This window comes from Oncorhynchus masou, chromosome 25, assembly GCF_036934945.1.
Source record: "Oncorhynchus masou masou isolate Uvic2021 chromosome 25, UVic_Omas_1.1, whole genome shotgun sequence".
Lineage (NCBI taxonomy): Eukaryota > Metazoa > Chordata > Actinopteri > Salmoniformes > Salmonidae > Oncorhynchus > Oncorhynchus masou.
This window is the reverse complement of record NC_088236.1, coordinates 45,639,409-45,664,408: the sequence shown is the minus strand read 5'-3', so window position 1 is coordinate 45,664,408 and position 25,000 is coordinate 45,639,409. Positions and strand designations below refer to the sequence as shown.

The 25,000-nt window shown below is 41.4% G+C and overlaps 1 protein-coding gene and 1 long non-coding RNA gene across 3 annotated transcripts in view; one reads left to right on the top strand and one right to left on the bottom strand.

Moving 5' to 3' along the window:
* Positions 1 to 230: 230 nt before the first annotated feature.
* Positions 231 to 25,000, top strand: LOC135514396 (uncharacterized). The gene is made up of 2 exons (XR_010451673.1): positions 231 to 421; positions 22,292 to 25,000. It is a non-coding gene; the product is annotated as an uncharacterized LOC135514396 (long non-coding RNA).
* LOC135514395 (cotranscriptional regulator ARB2A homolog) overlaps positions 18,078 to 25,000 on the bottom strand; it is a 213,543-nt gene continuing 206,620 nt past the window's right edge. For both annotated transcript variants that reach the window (XM_064937854.1, XM_064937855.1), the window contains exon 11: positions 18,078 to 20,762. In XM_064937854.1, coding sequence (XP_064793926.1) covers positions 20,590 to 20,762 — 173 coding nt within the window. In that variant the 3' untranslated portion in view covers positions 18,078 to 20,589. The remainder of the gene's footprint in view (positions 20,763 to 25,000) is intronic.

The following is a 25,000-nucleotide window of genomic DNA, read 5'->3' as shown; positions in this document are numbered from 1 at the left end:
ATTATTTGACAGGGGCATTGGGAATCTATATCTTAATACAAAGACTTGCCCAACAATGACAGCTGTTCATCAGATAGTAACTTCTTTCCAAGTTTTTTCCCCTCCCACCCCGAGCCCGGTCTCTATCTTGCTTTGTTGTTTTAAAATATGCATGTCTCTCCGGAATGCCAGTCACGAGTCCAAACTTTGTGTCCAACCTCCCACATGAAATTATCCTTTTAAAGCGGGCTCAATATGTCTCAATCTGCACTGCACTTCATTCTAAGCTATTGGGTATAGTCTATGGGACAGTGCCCGGAAATATATGAATTAAAGCGAGATGTTGTGTCGAACTGAAATATTTCAGACTTTATGACTGTGAAAGAGAGGCGGTTCAGAGACGCTGAAACAACGACGACTGTGATGGTCTGCGGGAAAAAAAGTAAGACTTTTGTTTTGATTTTGTCCCTCTTGCACAATGTGTGTGAGTGAAATGGATAAGCAAGGGGGAGAGGAGCGGGAGAGAGAGGGAGATCGAGAGTGAGAGAAGGGGGAGGGATATGTGAGAAAGGGAGAGAGGAAAGGATGTGCCTATGCGTATGTGTATGACTCCGGTTGTCATTAACAACAAATTAATCAACATGTGGCATTCAAACTCGAGATATTTTTCAGTGTATGTAGGAAATAAATCACAGTACCGGAAAAGAAACCCCGGAGATTGGAAAGGAAAGTTTCTTTTGAAATGGAAACCGTGAAACGAGGTAACCGAGTCGAAACAAGGAGGAAAAGGGCTGGTTTTTGAGAAGAGTAAAGCTCTATTTCCTTTGGGAAGTTTATAAGGATGTGTGCGATTGTCAGTGGCAAATGTCGTCATTATGGCTCATGGAAATTCGACTTGCAATAACAAGTAGGCTATAAGAATAATATTGCGTAGCCTAATAAAATGTGTTTTGAGTCTGAGGAAAGGTAACATGTTGCTTATGGATACTTAAAACTTGAGGTGTTGCCCGAAAAATTCCACAGTGGTGTAAACATAACATCATCCCCAGCGTGCTACCGCCAACTAATTCATTCCATAATCCCTTCAGAAATGTCAGAGTCATGTCAAGTCATCGGGAGAGCCACACAACAGCATTTATTTAACTACCATGTTAATTTATTCATTTAGATATGTTTTAATAGATATCTCCACAGTGTGATATGTCAATATATCGGAGGCCAGCAATGCCGGGCTTTCCATACCTGATAACGTCCTGGCTTTTCAGCTACATTTACCGCCTCTCTTTCTAATACACACCAGATGGTTTGTGACTGTGCCACCGCTGCCAGTGAGCTCCTCAATTTGACTCAGCTGCATTTTGTTGCAATTACACATCATGCTGAGACCAAATTTACTGGTGACCTATTTTTTCAGCATTTTATTTGTATTTATTTGTTTAAGTATTTGGCCAACGCTGTATAATGTTTCACACCATCGTCAGGATTTTCACATGACCTTCATGAAGTGAATTTTTCATATGGGAAATGTTGCTTTAAATGCATATGTTGTCTAGCCTGGGCCTGGTAAACACACGTTCAATGGGTGGTGTGATGAACAAGAAAATCCATAGCATGTCTTCAAGGTTGACCAAACTGTGTTGATAGACCACTCACTCAATCAAATATGATGCTTGTGAAGCAACTGGCCGTTTGTCTAACTCGTCTGTATCTGTAGGCTTATTGGCTGCGTCTTCAAAATAAAACACCATAGGCCTATGTTTTTTGACAAAACAAACAACAAATAAATAAATAAATAAAAATATATAGGCCTATATGCAATGCGCTGTAAAAGCCCTAATTTTAGTCAAGGCCAGCTGTCTCCAAGCTGAATCAATCAATTTGTTTAATTTCAACTATATTGATGAAGAGATGATTAGGCTTATACGTCTGAACAATAATAGCCATTATGAAAATAACGGAGACATTCTGGGGCCGTTCCAACGTTACATATGTAGGCCATCATAAAATTATATGTGAAACACGGTACATCTGTTTTCCTACTATGAAATGTGCTAGAATATTTGTATGATCCAGGAATGTCAGAAAATAGTTATCCTTGAACTGCTATACATGTGTGGCGATATAAAAGACAACAACATATAATTAACATTTTATTAACCTTACACTGAATTTAGTGGACATATCTAATAACCTTGCTTGATAATGGGCACCCATTCGTGGTATACTTAAGCAATAAGGCCCGAAGGGGTGTGGTATATGGCCAATATACCACGCTAAAGGCTGTTCTTACGCACAACGCAATGCGAAATGCCTGGATATACAGCCCTGAGCAGTGGTATATTGGCCATATACCACAAACCCCGGGTGCCTTATTGCTATTATAAAGGGGATACTAACTTAAATTAAAACAGTAAACAAGTAATTTTGCGTCATACTTTGAGCCAATCAGCATCGAGGAATCAAACTACCCAGTTTCTAAAATGTATGTTGGTCTTTATATTGTTACAATTTAGCCTTTGTTTATCTGGTTGGCGCAGAATGGTCTGTTTTCTTGATTGACTGAAACGCTTCATAAAGGGCATTTTTTATCTATGCCATTGGGAAAGGTCTTGACAGTTGCAGGGTTTCGCAAGGTTGATGCTGCACACACATCACCTCTCTCTATTTCTCTCTCTCTCTTTCGCTCTCTCTCGCTCGCTCTCTCTCACCCTCTCCCCTCTCTCTTTATCTCGTTCTCTCTCCAGCCTAGAGGAAAGGCAGACTGTTGATAAATAAATGTATTTTTTCGATCTTACTCAGCATCATCCATCATATGTGTGTGTCTGTGCAGCAGCATTGGTGCGTCTAAGCAAAGAGAGCCTGCCAATAGCGATGGAACACACTGAAAAACCTCGAGGAAGGATGTAACGCAAGTGTCTTCATGTTAGACAATTACTTAAACATTTATAGGCTAATACACAGTGGCCATTATTATCCAAACGGAATATCCTTTGGCATATAGGCAACTGATAATATAGGCAGGCCTCCCTTTTGAGATAGGCTACCTGCATAAATCATCTTTTAAAATGTCCCAAATCTATTCGCTTTTAACACTTATTGTGCTTTGATGATTGTAAAGCATTCGATAGAACGTTTTTCTGCTCGCCTAAAGCGCTTGGACCGCTCCATAGAGAATCTCATCTCGCTATAGCTGTTACCACTTTGCCTAGGCTACATACAGCCGCTGTGATTATAGAAGTGCCTCCTCTCCTTGTTAGAGAAGCAACGCTCCAATCTACCCTCTGTGACGCCTTAAAGTCCGCGTGATAGAGTGAAATACGTGTGCGCGCGCTCACGTGTGTCTGCTGAGAAAAGGTGCGGAGTCGATGGGTTAGAGGGAGAGAGGGGTGTAAAGGGATGGGGTTAACGGAGTGGCCTTTCCTCGATGACTGACACGACCCCGCTCTCTTCAAAGGCCATGCAGAAATAAATGCATCAAATCTGAACGGCAAATGAATTTTTGGGTGGTATTTCAGAGTACGAAATTCAGAAATTGGAATGTGTCTTTTCTCTGCAATATTGAATTCAGGATGGTTTGAACCATCACCACATTGGCGAGTATTCAATTACTCCATCTACACACGCGCATTCTCAGCTAGTGTGGTATTTATTTGTCCATGACTACCACCCCTCCTCCTGCTCCTTCCATGCAGCCCCCCCACATCCAAATTCATTTGCATTCGTTGATGATATCAGTAAAGAATAGCTAGCATTCTAGATGAGGCAGGGTGGGGGAAGGAGGCTTATTTGGATAAAACTGGACGGAGAGTGGACACGGCCCGAAAGGTCAGCCGCCCATTCAAGGTGGCGGGGGGCGGGCGGGCTGGGATTGCCAGAGAGGCTTATTTGAAAGCGGGAGTATTTGAGGCAGGGGAATGAAAAGGAGTGGAGCACAAAGCTCGTCATACTTCAAATACGCCCAGTCACATCTTCACTCTTTCCACTCCACGCAGAGGCGGCAAAAAAGAGTGTGGGGGGGGGGGGGGGGGGTGCAGGAACAGCAATACGGGGGTTGGAGCAGGACTTGGAGCAGGACACACTATCATGAGGCTAGCGTAACATGCAACGTTATTGATTAGTTTTAACTATAGCCTATATATTTATGTCGGCAGCCTATTTGACACACATAGCTGCCTTCTCCTTGGAGAGGCCATGCACGCTCGTGCACGTGTCTACAACAGGTTCATCGCATTCGTGTTGTTGAGCAGGAAACGGCTCTTAAGGTCATTGTTCATATAATACATAATTGGACTGCATGAAGCCATAAGGGGCATATCTGATTTCTGTATGAAATTAATTGACACTTCTCCGGATTATTTTTATGAGAAGAGGCATACTTTCATCACACTGAGAGGTCGAGAATGTAGGCCCATACACACACACACGCACACGCACACACGCACACGCACACACACACTCGCACTCGCACACACACACACACACACACACACACACACCTGGATTAGAATGTCATAAAAACCTCATGATGGGACACTTCTGCAATTAAAAGAAAGAATAAGAGTAGTTTATATGCGCAAATGTCTTTCTAATTATTAACAATGTGTAGCAGCCTATAAGCATGACACCGACGTACACTTGAGCATTTCGTACACTTTACTTTTAAACTAGGATACTATTTCTTAATTTACTTGCAATAGGATATTAGCGCCCACGTCGCTCGACGAAAATTATGACTCATTGTGGTATATGCAGGAAAAAAAGCAACAGCAACTGATTGTGCTATGTCTCTGACATAGCCTATTGGCATATATTTAGCCCAAATATTCCACAAATATTCCACTTGAACATCAGGATATATTGAAAGTAGACTATTAGAGAAAATAACGATTACAAAAAAAATACTTATAATAACATATTTTGGCATTTATAATATTTCTAACTATGTCAAATATCCTTTCCAAATCAAAAAGGTCCGTCTCTGTAGATATTCGCATGCTTATAAATTGAACTAAGACACACTATAGTCTTTGTCTCCATTTTAGATGACATCTCTGCTGGACTATACGATTTGATGGCCATACTAATCATGGTTATTACATAGCCTAATGATTATTAACAAGATCTCCATTATGACGATGATGTGTTATTGCTCGGCCTACCACTATATCATTATTAGCAGTGCTAGGGCTACATTTAAACTAGTGGTATTAGTGATAGCGTTAGGATACGGGAGATGACCTTGGGTCGTCATATTTGTTGGTGTTCGAAGTAATGGCAGTGGAGATGAAAGATGACATTGAATAGTGAGGGTGGGGACGTGCGAGCCTGTGTTGACTTGTGAGCTTGGTCATTTACACCGGTTCTGTGGTGTAGTCTGCTGCTCATGCATTCAGTGGCTTGGCGAGAGCGCATGACAACACAGCTCACTGGCCCTCGGTAGCCTATCCCGCCACAACCTACATTTGAGACATTTCAATTGATTCGAAACTACATCCGACAGAAGATGTATTGTGTGCTTTTGGTATAGTGGAGTTAAACACCGTTATGGGGCTTGCGGATGTTATTATCGATTTTGTCAAGTTGATAGTCGCCACCTCTTCCTCAGACAGTTTGACATACGTTCCTAAACATTTAGCTTGAACACCGATGACAGGATTGGTTTATTTAGGATCTTGACCCTTCGAGGTTCATTCACATTCGAGCCTCTATAAAAATGAACATTGCCGTGTTCTAATTAATCGATTCGTTAATTTATTCATAATTTACGAATATACACGGACTATTTCAGGGTGGTTTATTGATGTCAAGCATCAATATTGAATAGAGAGCAGTATACTGCTGAATGAAGGCAATGCAGGATGCAATGTCTCCGCGGTGCTGCTATAAGCGGCTTTGTTATGGTGCTCTCGTGCATCAGTGTTCGTGCAGTGCAGTGCATGGAGGCTGTCTCCGGCTGTTTGTTTCTACTTTTGTTTGCTAGATGGCGCTCTGCGTACTGGGACCCTAAGACCAAGGAACCACACGAAACTCCTTCTGTCCACGCTCAGCCTCAACCCACAGCCCACCGCATTCTCTCTCTGTAGCTTTTCTGAAGCGATTTATACTTTCGGGGGCTATAAATTATCCTAATTTAATTTCGCTGGTGTGTGTATATGAGAGCAAAGTTTTTTTTTAATTGTTTAATGTGTCAGAGGGGTTTTGTATTATTATCAAATCAGATTGATTAAACACAGCAGCCAAATTAGAGTAGGCTACTAATGCATGTTTTTTTAAACATTTTTAATATAAACTGATAATAAGACATTTGTTTAGCTTATTGTGCATTGCTTATAAGCTCATTAGGTGTAATCTTATTTTATTTTAAAAGTCTCGATAAATTTGAGATTGCGTACTCCAAAATGAATTGTAGGCTTAACATTGTTCAAAATTCAATGTAATGGTAATTTTTTCAACAACTCAAATTCGTGTATAGTGTTAAATGCACTGCTATAGCTAGCATATATTAACGAGCATTTTTGTAATATATATATAAATATAATTTAGAACCACATTTTTCAACAATGCTTTAAAAACAAAGCCTAATTCCACGAGACACGGACATTTCAACACATCCATATATTCCGTGCAATAGCCTATGGGTTTGTCATGTTGTAATATTTCAACCTTTCGAGAAAAATATAAATATGCACTTTTTAAACGCGCTTTGTAGTTGAGGGAAAGGGTGCATTGTTTTCTGTGTCCCACTCTCTGTCAAGATATCGCCTACTGCTGCAGTTAAACTTTCACTAAATAGCGTCGTGTCCATGTCTGACGTTGATGAATGTGCTGGAGACTTAGAGAAGCTTTTACAGCTGTATTAAAAGCAGGATCTCAGACCAAGGCACTGGCGATCAGGTGCAGAGGCCGCCACCACGCTAGATGACAAAGAAACACGTTAGAGAGACCCAAAGAACAGGCATATGTCCTGTTATGAATAAATACTGCCCACGTGTAATGTTTATATTTCTGTTACAGGATTTCATCATTTGTAATAATGACTGGCCTATGGTAAGGGAAAATGCGTTTTGTATGCAGTTTCAAACCGCTCATTTATTGACATTAATTTCTAGATTATATTTCCCCTGTTTGGTTTGGATATAGGATTAAAATGCAATTGCAAAACACGTTTTCAATGGACCGTGTTGATTATGACATTGAACTTTTAGGCACTAGATTAGTCTAATGGGAGTGGAAAACTACGATAATAGTTTCTCTTTGTTTTCATTCACGGCCCAGGAATATTTGATGTCCAGCGCCATGCATGAGGCTATGTTGTGCAGGCGTGACAAAGAATGGTGGTCGTTATTGTGAAAGTAATCTTTCAGCAGGGATTGAGCTGTATTGTCCGCTAGTTCACGTCACCCCCTGTTGGATCCTGGGTGGTATCTCACCGCAGGTGTGCGTGTTCTTCGAACCTCCACCTAGAGCATAAGAGCTGCATCAAAGACCCACATCTAGCACGGCTAGAACTAAGAACCAGAACTTATCTACATCATTTACATTAGTAGCATTAGGCTTGGCCAACACATTGAAGTCTACATTAAGAAAGAACCCATTTCAATTCCTTTTTGTAGAATGGTCATGGATTCATCCTGCGTTTGAGTGTATTTGTTTGTATAAGGCTCTCGGTATTTGTTTTTCACTACTTAACAAGACATGATCTTACATATGCATATACAATGAAATAGCACACAGATCCCCCAGTTAAAGGGCGGCATAAAGGTGGAATATTGCATACGGCAAAGCTTTTTACCGACCTCAAAGACATTTATCAGAGAATATCAATTCGTTCTCACCGAAATGACACACGTTTCATACTTTTTTAAATGTATTGTTTCTTTATTTCACAAGGTAAACCCCAAAACTCAGAAGTGCTTTCAATTTTAGAAAAAAAACTATGCTTTAATTTGGTCAAAGTGAATGTGTTTTCAGTTATTAGACCACCCAACCAAGACGTCTTTCTTGCTTCACTCTTTACTTAAAAAAAAAGCCTAATCGAATTAGCCGCATTTTTAAAACGACATGGGTGGATTTGTGAGTATAAGAGCAGTCAGTTGGACTATTTTCCTCAAATAAGACAGTGAATACATCGGTTTGTCATAGTTTCGTTAAGTAGAAAACAAGATATTTCACCGCCACAGTGGGATTTTAACGAATTAAATTATTTCACTGCTAGCCTGTGATAAAAAAAGGTATGGGATTGAAGAGCAAGCACAAAGCTGCCCGCACGCCTGCTTGTTAAGTAGGCATAACTTGCTGTCAGAATAGTTAGCAGTGTTCTGATATGGACGGTGGCTCCAGAGGCTCATCTCTTGGGGTTTTAATTAACAAGCTGTCTCAAAGCTGTAGAGCTCGATCAAACAGCCTCTCTCTCTCTCTCCACCAGCAAATCCGCCTTCCGTCAGCGCCTTCGGTTCCCTCTCCAACTATAGACATGAGCCACACCGACTCACACTTCAACTTTTTCTCACATGTGCGCCTGACATGGGTGTGGCGGGCTTCAATGTCTTTCTGTTGACACATCTGTACATTGTGTGAGCATGAATGAATGTTACTTGTATGTCTGTATCTATGCATATACTGTATGTAGGCTGCATATAACATGTCACTGAGTCCAGGCATAAGCGACATAAGCGGTCGCTTAGGGAATTTACAAGGTGCAAACTCATTTTTTTTTTAAATTGTGCATCAGCAGTTGTTCTCTTGTTTTGTCAGTCACTGACAGTCACTCAATTGACCATGCCATCTAAAATTTTTTAGATTGCTAAGTTAGTCTAGTCAGTTATCTAAACTTGTAGTAATCATGGCCGACTACCAACCAGGATGCAGGGCATGTGCCCAGGGGCCCAGACCTCCAGAGCCCCATTGATTTTGTTCATCACTCTCACTCAAAAATGTATCTCCAACCCATGGAAAAATGTGTAGAACTGCAGAAAACTAGCTTTAAAACTGCAACATTTTCTCTATTCCACATGGCAATCTTTTTAGAAATGCAGGAAATAAACTTCAAAATCTACATTTTTCTCTCTGCTGTCAAGAGGGAGGCCACTAAAAAAATGGTCCAGCTTGGGCAAATCTCGTTTAGGTCCCCCAAAAGGCAAGAGCCGTGTAACATATGAATATATGTATATATGAACGGAGTGTGTGCGTGTGTGTGTGCGTGCTATTTTGGCTTGGTAGGCGATTTCAATTGACTGATGAGGAACATATTTGAATGCATGACTTTCAGACTTTTAAGGAGAATCTCACCATTCTATACTGATTATGGTCTCCTTTTTTTGCTGATGGATAACATATTTACATAGTTAGAAAGGCTTTCACATACTGTCTGCATTCAGGCACAATGCCCCTTTAAGGACAAGGCATGAGGAAGTGTATAGTTTTCTCAGCAGATACTGGGCCGTACTGACAGTAGCGAGAGCATGATTGAGGGGCTGTATGATCAAGTTTGAGGAAAAAAACAACAAAAAAACAATTCCCTCTCTGTCTTGCGAACTTGGTGTTGGTCTCCCGTAATTTGATAGCAAGGTCAAGAAAGAGCGTTCTGCGTGCACGTTTCTATGAGAGGATAGCTGGATGCTATCATCAAATTAGAGAGGAGAAGTTTCTAATCGATGCCACCGTGAGCGTCTGGAGAGAGCCAACAGTTGGAGTTACACGCTTAACAAGTCCCGCCTGACAGGTCAACATCTCGGTACCAAAACACACACACACACACACACCTGAAAGCCTATACCGTGGGCTACTACATCAGCATCGTGTACGCTAGATTGCAACCATTCCTGCAGGTTCGATGTTAATTACAATGAGGTGTGTTTGATTCTGTATTGATTCTCATGATTTCTCACGAGTATGTGATTGTAATGGACATAAACATGAACCATGTATGGAATATGTAATATACCTACCTTTTTTGTTGTTCATTTAAATCCGATTATATTGAAAGCAAGAGGAAATTAGTAATGTTGCATGTTGCACAGATATATAGATTATTTGGCAAACGTAACAGCAACCAGCTGATTAAGTTATGTAAAACAAAACCAAACAAAAAAACAGCTACAAACAACATGCTTTTCATGTCGTTGAAATCAAAGCATGATCTGTCTATGCTATACGATTATTTAAAAATAAATCTAATATATTACATAAATTGCCATTATTCAGATGAAACATGTTTTAATATAAACAGTAGGATTCCATTATAGTTTATTATATACGTTAATTGCAAGATGTTTTCACAAATTAATCTCCACTGCATTTAAAAAAAAAAGAATCCTAACCTATATCGTTTTTCTTATATGACTTTGTTATTAGATGGAAGTTATTTTTGGAACAACAAAACTGCAACACATACTAGCTATATTGTCGGCTATTATTAACCTTGAAATTCTTCAACTTTTGCACTGATCCGTCTCTTGAATAAAACCGTCTCTTGAATAAAACCGTCTCATCGAAATAACATCGCTCAAATATTAAACAAAATAATCAACAAAGACGTTGTAACTGTATACAACGTAGATCTATTTAAAACGTACTTTTGATTGTAGCCTACATCATTTACTAATTTCTAATCGCCATGTAAAGTGTCACATGATTACTATCCTTAAAGCCTATAGCGACAATTATTCGATTACCAAAAGGAATATGAACAAACGCAATCAAAAAATATTTTATTTTAATTTAATTTAACCTATATTTAACTAGGCAAGTCAGTTAATTAAGAACAAAATCTTATTTTCAATGACGGCCTAGGAACAGTGGGTTAACTGCCTTTTAAATTCACTGAACTTTCAAAGTATTTATGTTGCTTAGTAATGCCCTTGGTAGTGCCCCGAGAAACTTTTACGGAGACAACGCGTTTGGAATCAAACTCCGATAGCTTGGTGGATGTCCAAACGAAAATGTGCTTCTGCATAATTTAGGCTATTTGAATGTCTCAGTACGGATGAGTTGACAAAGTATCTCAGGTAGCGCAGGTTTCGATGGTAGGAGGGATGACTGTTTATAGAGACGCTGCCAGTCTGTCACTGTTATTCTGACAGGTTTGCTTTAGGGATAAACAGTAGCCTAAAGTGCAGTTAGTTGCTCTGTTGTTGACTTCACAGACTGTATTAAAAGTATCCCACCCACCGGAGCGCACATATACACAACTCCTTTCAGGCGTTCCTCCCGCCATCACAACTCACCCCCTGTCCTGTCAACTATTCCGTCAAAAAAAAAACGCTTTTCATCGTCCCTGCTGACTCAGGTAGCAAACACAATGACGACTTAAGCGCCGACAAGAAGAAAGCTAGTCAACTGGATGGAGAGATTATGGACAGTGGCAGGGAGAGGGAGACGCTTGTCAGACAGGGAGAAAAATGGCTGATAAAGAAATGACATGGGAAAGGAACAAAGTAGACCCATCAAAAAGGGAGAAAGTGAGCGGCATCAAAGAGCGCTCGAGAAGGTGCCTGCAATGCCTTTAATAGCGTCAGTGTAATAAGTACCAAGGAGATTCCAATTGGGCCCAATTTAACCAGGGGGCTATAAACCATGAAATGTACTTAAAAAACACACCTGCCAATCCGGCCAGCCCCCCCCCCCCCCCACACACACACACACACACAGCCACTCTCCACCTTGTTGCCTGTCAGGGTGTTTTAAAGCGAGGCCCGTCTGACGGCCACCTATGCGGCCTAGCTAATTTGAGTTCATTGGTTGGCAATAACTTAATTTAGAGCTTCAGCTTTTTGGGCGTCCGTAATGAGGATGCGCGCTGGAGCCGATGATGACTGCTCGGGAGTAATAACTCGTCTCTTACTCTGGGGGGAATGGCCAACCTGCCCCACTCAGCCTACTGGTATGTTTAGCCTCGGAGGGCTGCGTCCAGCTGATGAAACGAATATATAATGTCTGATTTAATATAACGTTGCAATATTTTTTTGTATACGTATAAACCCAAAAGTGATGAACACGAGCCAGTGGGTTCCCTTATGGGCCTTCCTTCGTCTCTCACATCAATCTCACTCCCCCTCCCACAGCCATCGATTTGAGGACTTTGAGGATTTTTAGGAACTAGCTGGGGTTAAGTTTTGTTCGGAAGGAGAAGCCTTGTGCACATAGATATAGACTAGCATCATCTTGTATTGTTAAATGATTGTTGGTTATGAAGTTGAAAAACACCTGTATTTCCCTTTATATCATCCAAAAAAAGAGAGGAAGTTGATGCATAAGTTTGTGGTTTGATTGGACTTCATCATAGCACACACACACACACACACACACACACACACACACACACACACACACACACACACACACACACACACACACACAGTGGTAAGAAAAGGTAGGAAATGAACAATAGGAAAAGCGTAAATGCACAATCCTGGGAGATAACACTTACAGCTTTTCACCAGTGCCGTTGCGGAATTCGAAATGGTGTTGAAGTTCAATCATATTTGATCACTCTCGAAAAAAGGTTCCACAAATATGATATCGCTTGCTTATAGGCACCCCTATATAAGACCTCAAATGAAGCCCTTTCATCTAATAAGAAAAGGGTCCATTGGATTTCAATGTAGAGCCTTTTAGGGGTGCCATGCGATAGAACCCATTTTGGTTCTATTAAAAAACTTATTTTTCCTAAGAGTATATATAATTACTTCCCTTATAGCACACAAAGCTGAATAACCAGTAGGCCTACATTTTCGTTTCACGTGTCGATAACATCTTATTATTATTGTTGATAACCTTAGGCAATCATCACTATTATTCTTTCCAATGCGGGTATTCATGTTATTACCACGTTACTACTATACTTAAACTAACTGGAAATCATTGGTATCGAAATGGTTAGGCTAACTACTCAACAACACTAATAATTGTGTCGGTAAACGAATTAAATGGCACAATGTCCTCAAGAAGACATAATAATAATAATAACGAAAACGCCAGGGCATGGTTAAACAAATACCCTTATTGCGTTTAAGATTAATAGCAGGTTCATATCCGTTTAGTGGTTGTCTATAACTGACAGAAAAGTTTCAAGTAATATTAAACTATACTGAACTATGAAACTTGTACATGTTGTGACTCTTACAAGTATTTCCTCGTACATGTTTTACCTGGTACATGTTGTGCCTCTTACATGTTTTTCAAAGAAACTACATCTGCCCCTTACTTCCATATCTAATGAATATGGCATTTAAATAATACAAATATGCAAACTCATTAAATATTGTAATAGTCCCAATGTTTTAGGCAATTTAATTGTTAATGTTTCAATGTTTATTTTTTCCCTTTTGATTATACTATTAGCCTGTAAAACCTAAATATAATGAATCCATATTGCAGCAGTATTCATTTTTCAACTCTGTTAGATCAAACATAGGTTGTACCTTTCAGACAACATTGTTAAATGGTAACTGTCTTTTATCAATAATAAATTCATAAAATGAACTATAAACTTAAGTTATGGAGTAACATGTTGCCCATCCTACATAATTCCCTGTTAACAGTGCATTTGAGTGGAATGGATGTTTCTAACGTAGAATTGTATCATGTGAATTTTGTTTTCCAAGTTAATTGGTTCAGACATCCCTTGAGTCATTTTTGATCGAGTGAAGTTGTTTGAAAGACCAACATTCCTCCTTATTTGTTGGTTATTTGTTCCTTATTTCACAAGACAAACGGTGTAGTTGAAATAGGCTGTGCACAACTCCTGCCCAACTATAATACTGAATTTCCACATGATTTAACACAACGTTACATCACAACTCATAAGAATAGCCCATTACAGACCCACTTCAAAACGTCACATTGACTGTCATTCATTTATCATATCGAAATTAGCCATTTCCTCCAATGGGCCGTTGGTGGGCTCTTAAGCACTAAACTAATTTCCTCTTTACTTTACTTGGTCTCTATACTCGAATAATATACAGTGCCATCACGTAATTTGTAGAAAAGTATCATCTTTAAACTCGAAGCCCATTCTTCAAATGTATTCCATTTCAGAGGCGGGCTTTTACTAGTGGAGTCTTTACGACCCGACACTATCAGGGGGGGGTGTAATTGAGGGGGCGGTAAGGGTAGGCTATAGAGTAGCGGCCGCCTGAAAGCTAGGCTACTAATAAAGCCAAATGGACTGCACACCGTAAAACGGCTCTGGCTGCCAACAGCTGGACACAATAGGTGTATTATAGGCCAGGCTCATCCAAACACACCACACACAGAGGCTATATAGTGACTATGGTTATGTCCCATTGTCAGATTATCAGACAGGTGAGGCCCAATTCATCGGAACGTGAAGCCACTGTCCGTGTGTGCGTCCGTGTGCGTGTGTAGCTGTTTGTCACAGGGATGTAAGCGTGGCTATGTTTGACCAAGGATTCTCGAGAACCGGCCTCTTGAATTTTCGGGAGTTCTAGTTTAGGCCTGCTTCCCTACTTCACGTCCATGTAGCCAGGCCTATACCGCCTGCCTGGCTTTCTCTCAGCTGGATAGAAACACCTGTCGATGTTTTGAACAGGCAGATTGGGAACAAGGTCTACATTGTATCTAATTAGAAGTATCCTCTCGCATAGGCAACGTGCCACTTCCAGTGCCAAGTAAAACAATAATTGGGTTTCTTAACTCTTAATAACACTTTGTTTGTGCGGTAAAATGCATGTTAAGGAGGCATCTTAATGATTCCCTTGAGTCTGATCTCTTTGGTCCCCAGTATAACTCTTTGCCCGGGCCAGTTCTGTTTCAGTGCACAAAGAGCTTTGCTGGGTAGAGAGGGTTAGTGATTGAAGTGAGGTGGCTTCCACTGGATTCATGGTTCGGTCAGTCAATGAATATGTAATGACGTTACATTCGAACCCAATACCGGGTCGTGCCTTTTTGGGTAGACCTATTTTGCATGGAAAATACACAGTATACTCTGGGGGGGACACACACACACTTGAATACACCTCAAGCTTAAGCTACACATTCCTCTTCCGTCAATAGATGAAAAACGATTTGCTCCCCTACTTAGAGAGAGAGAGATACACTCTTGAATGGATGTTAAGATAGTTTTTTAGTAGGCTATACACGATAAAACATTGATTGTTGCAGTTTGTTGACCCGTACAATTTGGGGGTTAGTTTTCTCTTCACAGCGGAGCATATAATTATGCAAATAGAGATCCGACAGTGATCTGGTGGAATGCTCAAGGTGCTGGTGAGGGTGACGTTCCATCTTTGCTTAGCGCTGCCCAGTCCTTCTTTGGAAAAAGTTCATATTTAGCAGTGCTGGCGAGCGTGGGAGGGGATGATGAGAGTAAAAGCGTGACAATCTGAGTCTCCTGAAAACGTATAATATCATTTTGGGATCCCATTGCCATTGACATGAGACCACGCAGGCATTTTGAAGTTTCGAGAGCGAAGACATTCTAGTAGCCTACGTGAGGGAATGATCATGTGGTCATTAATATGTAGGCCCAGGCCCTGCATACTTAAAAGAATGAAACGGGAGTGGAAACTGTAATTCAATGTAATGTTGTTAAGTGTGACATGGTGGATGAAAATAACGCAATTAGTGTAGGCAGATATTTCTGACGCTTGCTAATCAGAGTTATGTTCAACTTGTCCCCGGTTTGCAAATGTATCTTCCTTATGGTGAATAGAAATACTCTAACATGGGGCTAAATCGATTTAAAACGCTCTATTTGAGCATTGGTGGAAAACTCTAGCGCCTGACAAGAGAAACAAATATTTGAAGTTTTAAGACGTAACATGTTATTATGTGACAACCCTCGCCTATACTTGCCTATTGAATTTGAGTGTGTTTAAGACATTTTACGTGTTAGAGAAGTGAGACCAACTTTCAATGATGGGTGATTGAATGTTTTATTTTTAATTGTTTTACGAGGGACCTGACTTGGTGTGAGGGATCTCAGCTGGTTCCACCCGCTCGCACTTGTTGTTCGACGGTTAATGGAAAGATTTCTAAAGATTTATTGAGGGGGCGTTTAATGACCTTATCGGGTTTCACCATGTGAAAACAAACGATCCTGTAAAACGCGCTGGCATACAGCTCTCTTTGCAAAGATGAATCGCCATTTGAGGAGTTTTAATTGACATTTAACCGTCTTCATCTTTCTTTCTTTTTAAAAAAAAAAGCAAGTTTAACCGGTAGTAACTGGAGATGGTAGAGCACATGTTTTATCCGCTGGACGTGCAGGCCAATAAACCTTATGCAGTCTAAAACTTGAAACCAAAAAGCTTAACTTAATATGGATAAGGCGTGTTTTTTTGCAGTTCCATCTGCGCTCTTTGAAGCAGGACCCGATAAAGAGAACTGTTAGGCCTAATACTAAAACAAATCATTAAACTAGATTTAAGAAGGCATTTAACTTTGGTTAACACTAGTCCAATTGTTGAGGACTGGGCTCCTCTGTCTTGAGTGACGGATCGTCTTCCTCGGTAATGTTTCATAGCTGTTATGTGAGATGATGACTCCCCATCCCTTTTTCCCCTCGATGCTCAACTACCTCGCGCACTTTGCAGTGAAGGCAAGCGAGCCGATGTGGCAGCGCATCAGGCTCTAGATAGGTACCAAGAACCTTCTCTCAACTTGTTTTTCTCGGCGTTACACTTTCTATCATTTTCCCTCTTTAGAATAAGCAGTGGCCTATATACAACAAGCTCTCACAGTCTCACGTCAGAATTAGACATTTATCCATGTTTCTCCAACATTACATTTTGAAGTTGATCCAAATGTCAAATGTCCAAGTGTTTAAGGTTAAGTTAGGTATTAACTCCTATATCTCAAGGTTAGGCATGAACTCTGAATGGTTAAGGTAATTATTAAGGTTTGGGATAGGCTTAAAAAAATTAAAAAAATAAATCTATCGCCGTCATTTGGCAACCTTTTGCAACCGAAACCTACTTGAAGGTAACAGCGCTCACTGTTGCCCCTAGTGGCCGGTTCCCCACGTCATCTCCCGATGACCTCAGACGTGGATGGACATCTAATACTGACTTGTGTCACCAGTGACCTGGCTGCTAAATACATATAAATTAGGCTATTTGAAACAAATACCCATACGCCATGTGTTCGTTGTAAACTCCATAAACACGACCACTTCTTAATTCAATTTCAGCAACTGACAAAAATATTTTAATATATGGGAATGGTGCATGGGAAACACATGATTGAAGGGATAGTTTCAGGAAAAATGCTAATATTGGTACCATGTCTTGAATGGGATTTGTGACACAAATGCTAAAACGTTAGCATTTGGAAACAATGCCAGGGCAACTAAACCAAAGCAAGGATTGCCGTCATACCTTGTCCATAGAGCGCTTACAGGGTAAGGAAACCAACGTGTCATTTTGTAATTTGGGTAAACTCTCTCTTTAAGGTGGATGATTGGAGTTTACTTAACATAACACAGTGGACATTTTAATACACAATAGCTATAATGTATCTGATTGGAGAATTATTTTAACAAAAACTTTAAAAAAATGCTATATTTAAAGGAAAACTTCACAATTTTTCAACTTCATATTGATCTCCAGCACCACCGCAACATCAACATACGTGAAAATGGTGCATTTCTATATTTTGTAGTAAAAACAATTGAGGAAGTGTTTCTAATGACTTCAGTGTGCATCTTGTTATTTTGACCAATTGTGAGTTGACATTGGCTACTACTTGCCAACTAATTGTCTCCTAATTAGGCGATGTCATTGGAAACATATCTTTTTTAAACTACAAAACACAGAAACACGCCATTTTCACATATGTTGATGTTGGGGTGGTGCTGGAGATGATCAATATGAATTTGAAAAATGGTGAAGTTTCTCTTTAGTCAAATCACAAAGCATGAATGTCCTGAGATAGATTACTTCTTTGATCAATAAAACATACAAACAATCTGAAAGAATAATATGTTCAAGAGTATTTGTTAAAATTAGTCACAATTTACATATCAACTGTGCTTTAGATTTAGTTGAAGGCTGCACTCTTGATCCATTCACATAATGGCTTGTTGGCCTTTTGGTTGATCCAACAACTTGGTGATTTTGAGTAGTGTAACTTGGTAACTAAAAAAAAACGTTTATTTCACCTAACTTTAACATTCTGTCATAAAGAGCACATGTTCAACTGAATGAAAAAAAAAACAACATTTCTTCCCATCTCAAGAGCACAAAAAAAAACGTTAAAAAACCTATAGCAAGTGCATCTTAAGTGCCAAATAAAGTGACAGGGTTGATGACTTAAATCAGCCATGAAGCAATCCCCATGTGATAGGGGGAATGGAGTCTTGTAGTTTACAAAAGAGAGGGGCAATTAAATGCAAGCTTCACAAAAATGTTTTAATTGTTAAAACATTTCTAGCCCGTCTATCTATGGGTAACAGGGTTGATGTCTTATGCTCAATTTTCCACCATCAAACACCAGAAAACGGTCAAAAATAGTAGAACCAGCTCACCTGCTTTTATACTAGAATTTGACAATTTGATGTTTAATGTCTCTTTTGACATTAGAAATCAGATTCATTGAATGTTCCATGTGGTCTATATTAAAGGGCACTTCATGTAATATAACAGGCGTTTAAAATTCAATATGTGTGCACAATTTATACTTAAAATAGGGATGTGAAAGGCACTCATTTCATGGAACGAGCCCTTTTATTACAAATATCAAGTGAACATAGTGTGTTGTTTATTCCTGAGGCAGCAATATACACATAATGAAGGAAAATAGCAACGGTTTATTCCTTCACGCAAAGGGAAAACACATGAACAACAGCATCCTGGAATGAACCTTCTCCACCAGTACGCATATTCCCAAATCAAACAACAAGTTAACTTCATTGAGTGACATCCAAAGAGACATTAATACAATTAGATGAAAATCACAACAGCTCACACACTGCTTCCCTCATTACTGACAAAAGCAATGATGTGTTCATTAACCTACAAAAGCCTCAAAATATCACCCAGTGGATGTTTATTTACACAGAATTAAAATAAAATAAAAAGTCTAATATATACCAATACATTTGTTGACCCTCCTTATAAATACCTCGCCTGAAGCCGTGGGAAGGTAAAGCATGTCTGGATAGACAGTGGCTGTGTTGGGAGGTGTATTCATGTATCAGTGGCTTACTGTCTCCTTCTGGTGATACAAATATCTGGGCATATTAGAAGGATATTCCATTATCCTTTGAGTGATTTCTAACTTAAACACTGTGGAAATATAAAAAAAAAAATCTTGTTTATGTCCCAGATTGAGATTATGCGAGGCTGACCCACGCAGAGCTCTCCTCTTTGTCACTTTTACGTTTGCACTCGAGGCAAGTGTTTGGAAAATACATTTCTCCCAGCATCTGAAGACACATCATCTAGGCTTAGGATAATATTGAAATCTTGGATTTCCCGACACGTGCAAAGGGGATGTATTGAAGTTTTTATGACTGTGTTACCGACTACTTGTTTCTGTTAAAATGAGATGTCCCTAAAACTCATTTTGATGCTGGGCTTTAAGTGATTTAAAATCTGCTCAGTTTCTTGAATTCTCATATCTAGCACAGGTTATGGTTGTTTTATTTAGTTCATCAAATTAAGTCATCTGGGGACATCAATTTCATGGATTTCAAACAGATAAAAAGGGTACAGTAAAAAAAGAAGACATTTTTACACATTAAAAATCATAGACAGTCTACCTCAAGTCAACATTTATGACTCTGGGACTTCATTTGGTCCGATACAAAATCGAATCAGAGTGCATAAAAATCCAACTAAACATTGAGCGAAAGTAAGATACAAACCACCACCACTATATCAGCTGTCATAAACATTGCAGTGCAACTCCCCAAAGTACGATCGTATAAATAGGACCTCATTTGACAGAAAATGTAACTATCGTTTTAAGAAGTGTGTGTGTGTGTTTGGAGATGGTATAGGGAAAGGGATGGACGTGACTAGGGAGCCATAAAAACAACACACTCACTTTACGTTAAAATGATCTCATGTTAATGGCGAATGTTTACTCGAGTTAAAACCATCGTTTTGTGGTGACGGTAGGAGGTTGGGTTGAGGGAGGGAGATATGCCAAGTGTATGAGTGGTGTGGGTTGAGGAGGACTGTGTGGGTAGGGGCGGGCTCTAGGACCTCGGGGAGTGGTGGGGAGGGCTGCCGGGGTATTAGCTCAGTTCAGGGCGATGTCAGGACAATTAGAGGTATACCACGGCGCACTGTGCACAGCGCCTGTCAGCCTTAATCTCAGCCACTGCAACCACTGCTCCGTGGCCCGGACCACAGACAAGCCACAGCCCACGGGAAACGCAAATACTCAGCCCATATTGTTTTGACAGTTGCGCTCATCTAGAAATAACGCAAAACGCTATTGCAATGTATACACCACCACCCTGCACTCTGCCGGTAAAACAATACATGTGCGAGCAGGGAGATAAATTCAGCCAGAAGAGAGAGAGAGAGTGATCACACAGAGATGAGGGAGGAAGGAGGAAAAGATGGAGAGGGAAGACGGAGAGGATTTTATGCACCTCCTCTACCCCCCCTGCGTTTCCTTCCTGCTGGTGCAGTTCTATAGGTCGTTGTGGTTGTGGTTGTGGTCGTGGTCGGGTTTGGTTCTGTGGGAGCTGCGTGTAGTGACCGTGTTGGAGGTCTCCTCCTCCTCCCCAGTCTGTAAAGCCTCACTGAAGAACTGGAAAATGGAGTTGAAACTCCTCCACGAAGTCAGCTCGTGTCGCTCTGTACCTGCACAACACACACACACACACACACACATTGCACAAAGAGACAGTGTTAACTTAACAGTCCACTGTGTGACCATAGTGAGGATAATCAAATAATGAAAACTAACATACACCATACACCACAGTTACATCACACACACCTAATGGGTTACAGATAAAGCATTTTGTTAACGGAGCATGTAAATCTCCTCCTCTACACCTGGAGAAGCTTATTGTGTGTCCACTTTCAAGCAAAATGCTTATAGGACATTACATCCATTCCAACCTTTGACCTAGCAGTCCAACGGGATAGTCTTAATATTTGATCCAACTTGATTCATGATCGTGCACACCGGATACCCTCCAGTGTCTGTATTTTAATTGAATGGGAGTTATGCACAATGGCTGCACTAAGCGAAACCAGTGAACCGTTATTCATTCATTCTCAGAGCTGCTTGAGAGAGGAAGCGGTGAGAAGGCACTAAGGCAGTCAGCGTATCAGGTGGTCTGGGTTTCCCCTCCCTTCTCCAGGTGAGCCGGTTCCCATGTTGGGGTCACAGGGAGCCTGAAATCTGGTACACACGCCTCAGGTTCCTCTCGGCTCTCCGAGGTCAGGGGATCGCTGCGTCGCTCTGAAAGCTGCCACGCAACACCTCCGCCACGGTGCGACGACAGCACACCAGTGCAGCTGCTCCACCGCCAGCTCCTCAGCAACCATTTACAACCAATGGCTTATGGCTTAGTTCCCTACTAGCTGGCGGCTAGGCTGCTTAGCCACATGCTGTACTGTACCGTGTTGAGAAGCAGTAACCAGAGGCCATCCCAGGGAAAACGGGTCACAGAGTGATACAATGGTGTTCTATCCCCTGATATCCCAGATACACAGTGAGAACTAGTCATAGCAGGGTCCAGTTCTTCCACTGTATTAGCCCTCGAATAGACTCCTAGACCATTAGGTTTATGTACCTGGTACCAATACAGCCGCACACACTATCAGTTAATGAGGCCATTGTTGCTTGTTGATGGGTCAAGGCACCAGTTAAGTGAGAGCCCTCTCCTCCTCTCGTCCTGCTCTCTCCTCTCCTCTACATGCACCAGGCTGGAGGGATACAATTAAAAAGTACCTTTAAGGCCCTCTACAAACAGCGTCCTTTGATGGCTGCTGTATTGACCCAGTGTTAATTAGATTGACCCCCTGGCTGGCTGTGATAATGGATGGAGGTGGAGGGGGTGGCCAAGGCTGGGATGGTCTACCGGGCGGTCAATCTACTGGACTCTACATGGTTTACCAGGCTAGCCTATGATCGCTGCCTCAGGTCAGATTGACTAGCCTGGCAATCAGTGAGTCACTAACCCCCAGACAGACTAACAGTGTGCTACCTGTGTAGGGCTCAACGCAACAACACACACCCCTGGAAAACGAAGACACAGGCCTGCTCGCATCTATAATTTATATCCAATTTGAAGCACAGGGATCTCTCCTCCTCCGCTTTTTTCCTCCTCATACCTCCATTACAAGTGTTTTTATATCTTTCCCTTTTCTTTCCGCAGGAGCGATCGAAGCCAAGGCTCTCCCATTTTCACCTCAAACCTGAGCTGAACCCCGGAATGGCACGAACTGTTACACCCTATCCCAGCGCCGGGGTCAGTGGAAGTGCGTCTCCTTTTCGCTATGCAGACGAACCGGGCCCCTCCGTCGACCTCCGTATAAGCTTCCCCCTGTCTGCGGAAGGAGTGGCCTCCGATGTCTCCCGGCACCCGGGCCTTGATAGCTAACAGCCTTTTACTGCCTTCTCCCACTCCTCCAGTAACAAGTAGAGTGTGTGGAAGCTAATGGATGTTGTCAGTGGTGTGTTCTGAGCGCTGATTTAGAGGGAACCCACCAGCCAGGCTTCTCTCAGAGTTAGCCTGACCGCTGGACTACCTGGGTGAGGAGTACGAGATGAGGAGGATAGTTAGCTCACTCACGCTACAAATCACATTTATATCCTTAAAAGATATGGAGATCGATTAAATGCCACGGTGTCGCGTGGAAAGTGAATTCTGTCTCACAGTCTGTGAGAGGACTCGCCTTTTTCCTCCCTCCCCCAGTTTCGGTTGTAGTCTCTTACGTAAAAGTTAATTGAGCCACTGATTTCAGTGCTCAGGTCACAGGGGCTCGAAATATACTGGTGGAAACTGCAAACCTCTCACAGATTCATTAGTTTATTTATATTTTACATGACTATTCCGGGTTCATTGTGAAAAAGCAAAAAGTGTTTGTATTATTTGTACTTTTTACCCCCCTATTTTGTGATATCCAATTGATAGTTACAGTCTTGTCCCATCGCTGCAACTCCCCTACGGTCTCGGGAGAGACGAAGGTCGTTAATCCTGAAGCCAGCCGCACCAATGTGTTGGAGGAAACACCGGCCAACTGGCGACCAAAGTCTGCTTGCACAAGGAGTTGCTAGAGTGCGATGGGACAAGGAAATACAGGCCGCCCTCCCCTCCTCTAACCCGGATGACGCTAGGCCAATTGTGCACCGCTTCATGGGTCTCCCGGGCACGGATGGCTGTGACACAGCCTTGGATCGAACACAGGGCTGTAGTGACGCCTCACTGCGATGCAGTGCCATAGACAGCTGCGCCACTCGGGCGGCCAGCAAAATAAAATGTTGCGCAGAGGCTCACTTTTTTATACTTCTTGAGATGTGATGTTTTCATAATGCTGGACATACATTAATATACAGTGCATTTGGAAAGTATTCAGACCCCTTGACTTGTCCCATGTTTTGTTACGTTACAGCTTTAATCTAAAGTTGAATAAATAGTTTTTTCCCTTATCAATCTACACACAAAACCACATAACGACAAAGCAAAAACAGGATTTTAGAAATTTTGGCAAATATATAGAACCTGAAATATCACATTTACATAAGTATTCAGACCCTTTACTCAGTACTTTGTTGAAGCACTTTTGGCAGTGATTACAGTCTGGAGTCTTCTTGGGTATGACACTACAAACTTGGCACACCTGTATTTCTGCAGATCCTGTCAGATCCTGCAATGTCAGGTTGGATTGGTAGTGTTGCAACACAGTTATTTTCAGGTATCTCCAGAAATGTTCGATCGGGTTCAAGTCCGGGCTCTGGCTGGACCACTCAAGGACATTCAGACTTGTCCCGAAGCCACTCATGTGTTGTATTGGCTGTGTGCTTAGGGTCGTTGTCCTGTAGGTAGGTGAACCTTCGCCAGTCTGAGGACCTGAGCGCTCTGGATCAGATTTTCATCAAGGATCTCTCTGTACTTTGCTGCGTTCATCCTTCCCTCGATCCTGACTAGTTTCCTAGTCCCTGCCGCGGAAAAACATCCCCACGGCATGATGCTGCCACCACCATGCTTCACCGTAGGGATGGTGCCAGGGTTCATGGGTTCAATCTTGGTTTCATCAGACCAGATAATCTTGTTTCTCATGGTCTGAGAGTCCTTTAGGTGCCCTTTGGCAAACTCCAAGCGGGCTGTCATGTGCCTTTTACTGAGGAGTCGCTTCCAACTGGCCACTCTACCATAAAGGCCTGATTGGTGGAGTGCCGCAGAGATGGTTGTCCTTCTGGAAGGTGCTCCTGTATCCACAGAGGAATGCTGGAGATCGGGTTCTCGGTCACCTCCCTGACCAAGGACCTTCTCCCCTGATTGCTCAGTTTCGAAGGGCAGTGGTTCCAAACGTCTTCCATTTAAAAATGAATAAGGCAACTTTGTTCTTGGGGTCCTTCAATGCTGCTGAAATTTGTTGGTACCCTTCACCAGACCTGTGCCTCGACACAATCCTGTCTCGGTGCTCTACTGACAATTCCTTTACCTCATGGTTTTTGCTCTGACATGAACTGTCAACTCTGGGAGCTTATATAGACCGGTGTGCGCCTTTCCAAATCATGTCCAATCAATTGAATTTACCACAGGTGGACGACAATCAAGTTGTAGAAACATCTCAAGCATGATCGATGGAAATAGGATGCACTAGAGCTCAATTACGAGTCACACAGAGAAAGATTTGAATACTTATGTAAATTAGGTATCTTTTTAAAATATTTAATAAATGAGCAAACGTTTTTGCTTCGTCATTATGGGCCATTATGTAGATTTATGTGGATTTTTATTTATTTAATCCATTTTAGAATAAGGCTGTAACGTAATTAAATATGGAAAGGGGGATGGGGTCTGAATACTTTCCGAATGCACTTCATGCATACTATATTAATATAATCCCCTCTAAGCCTC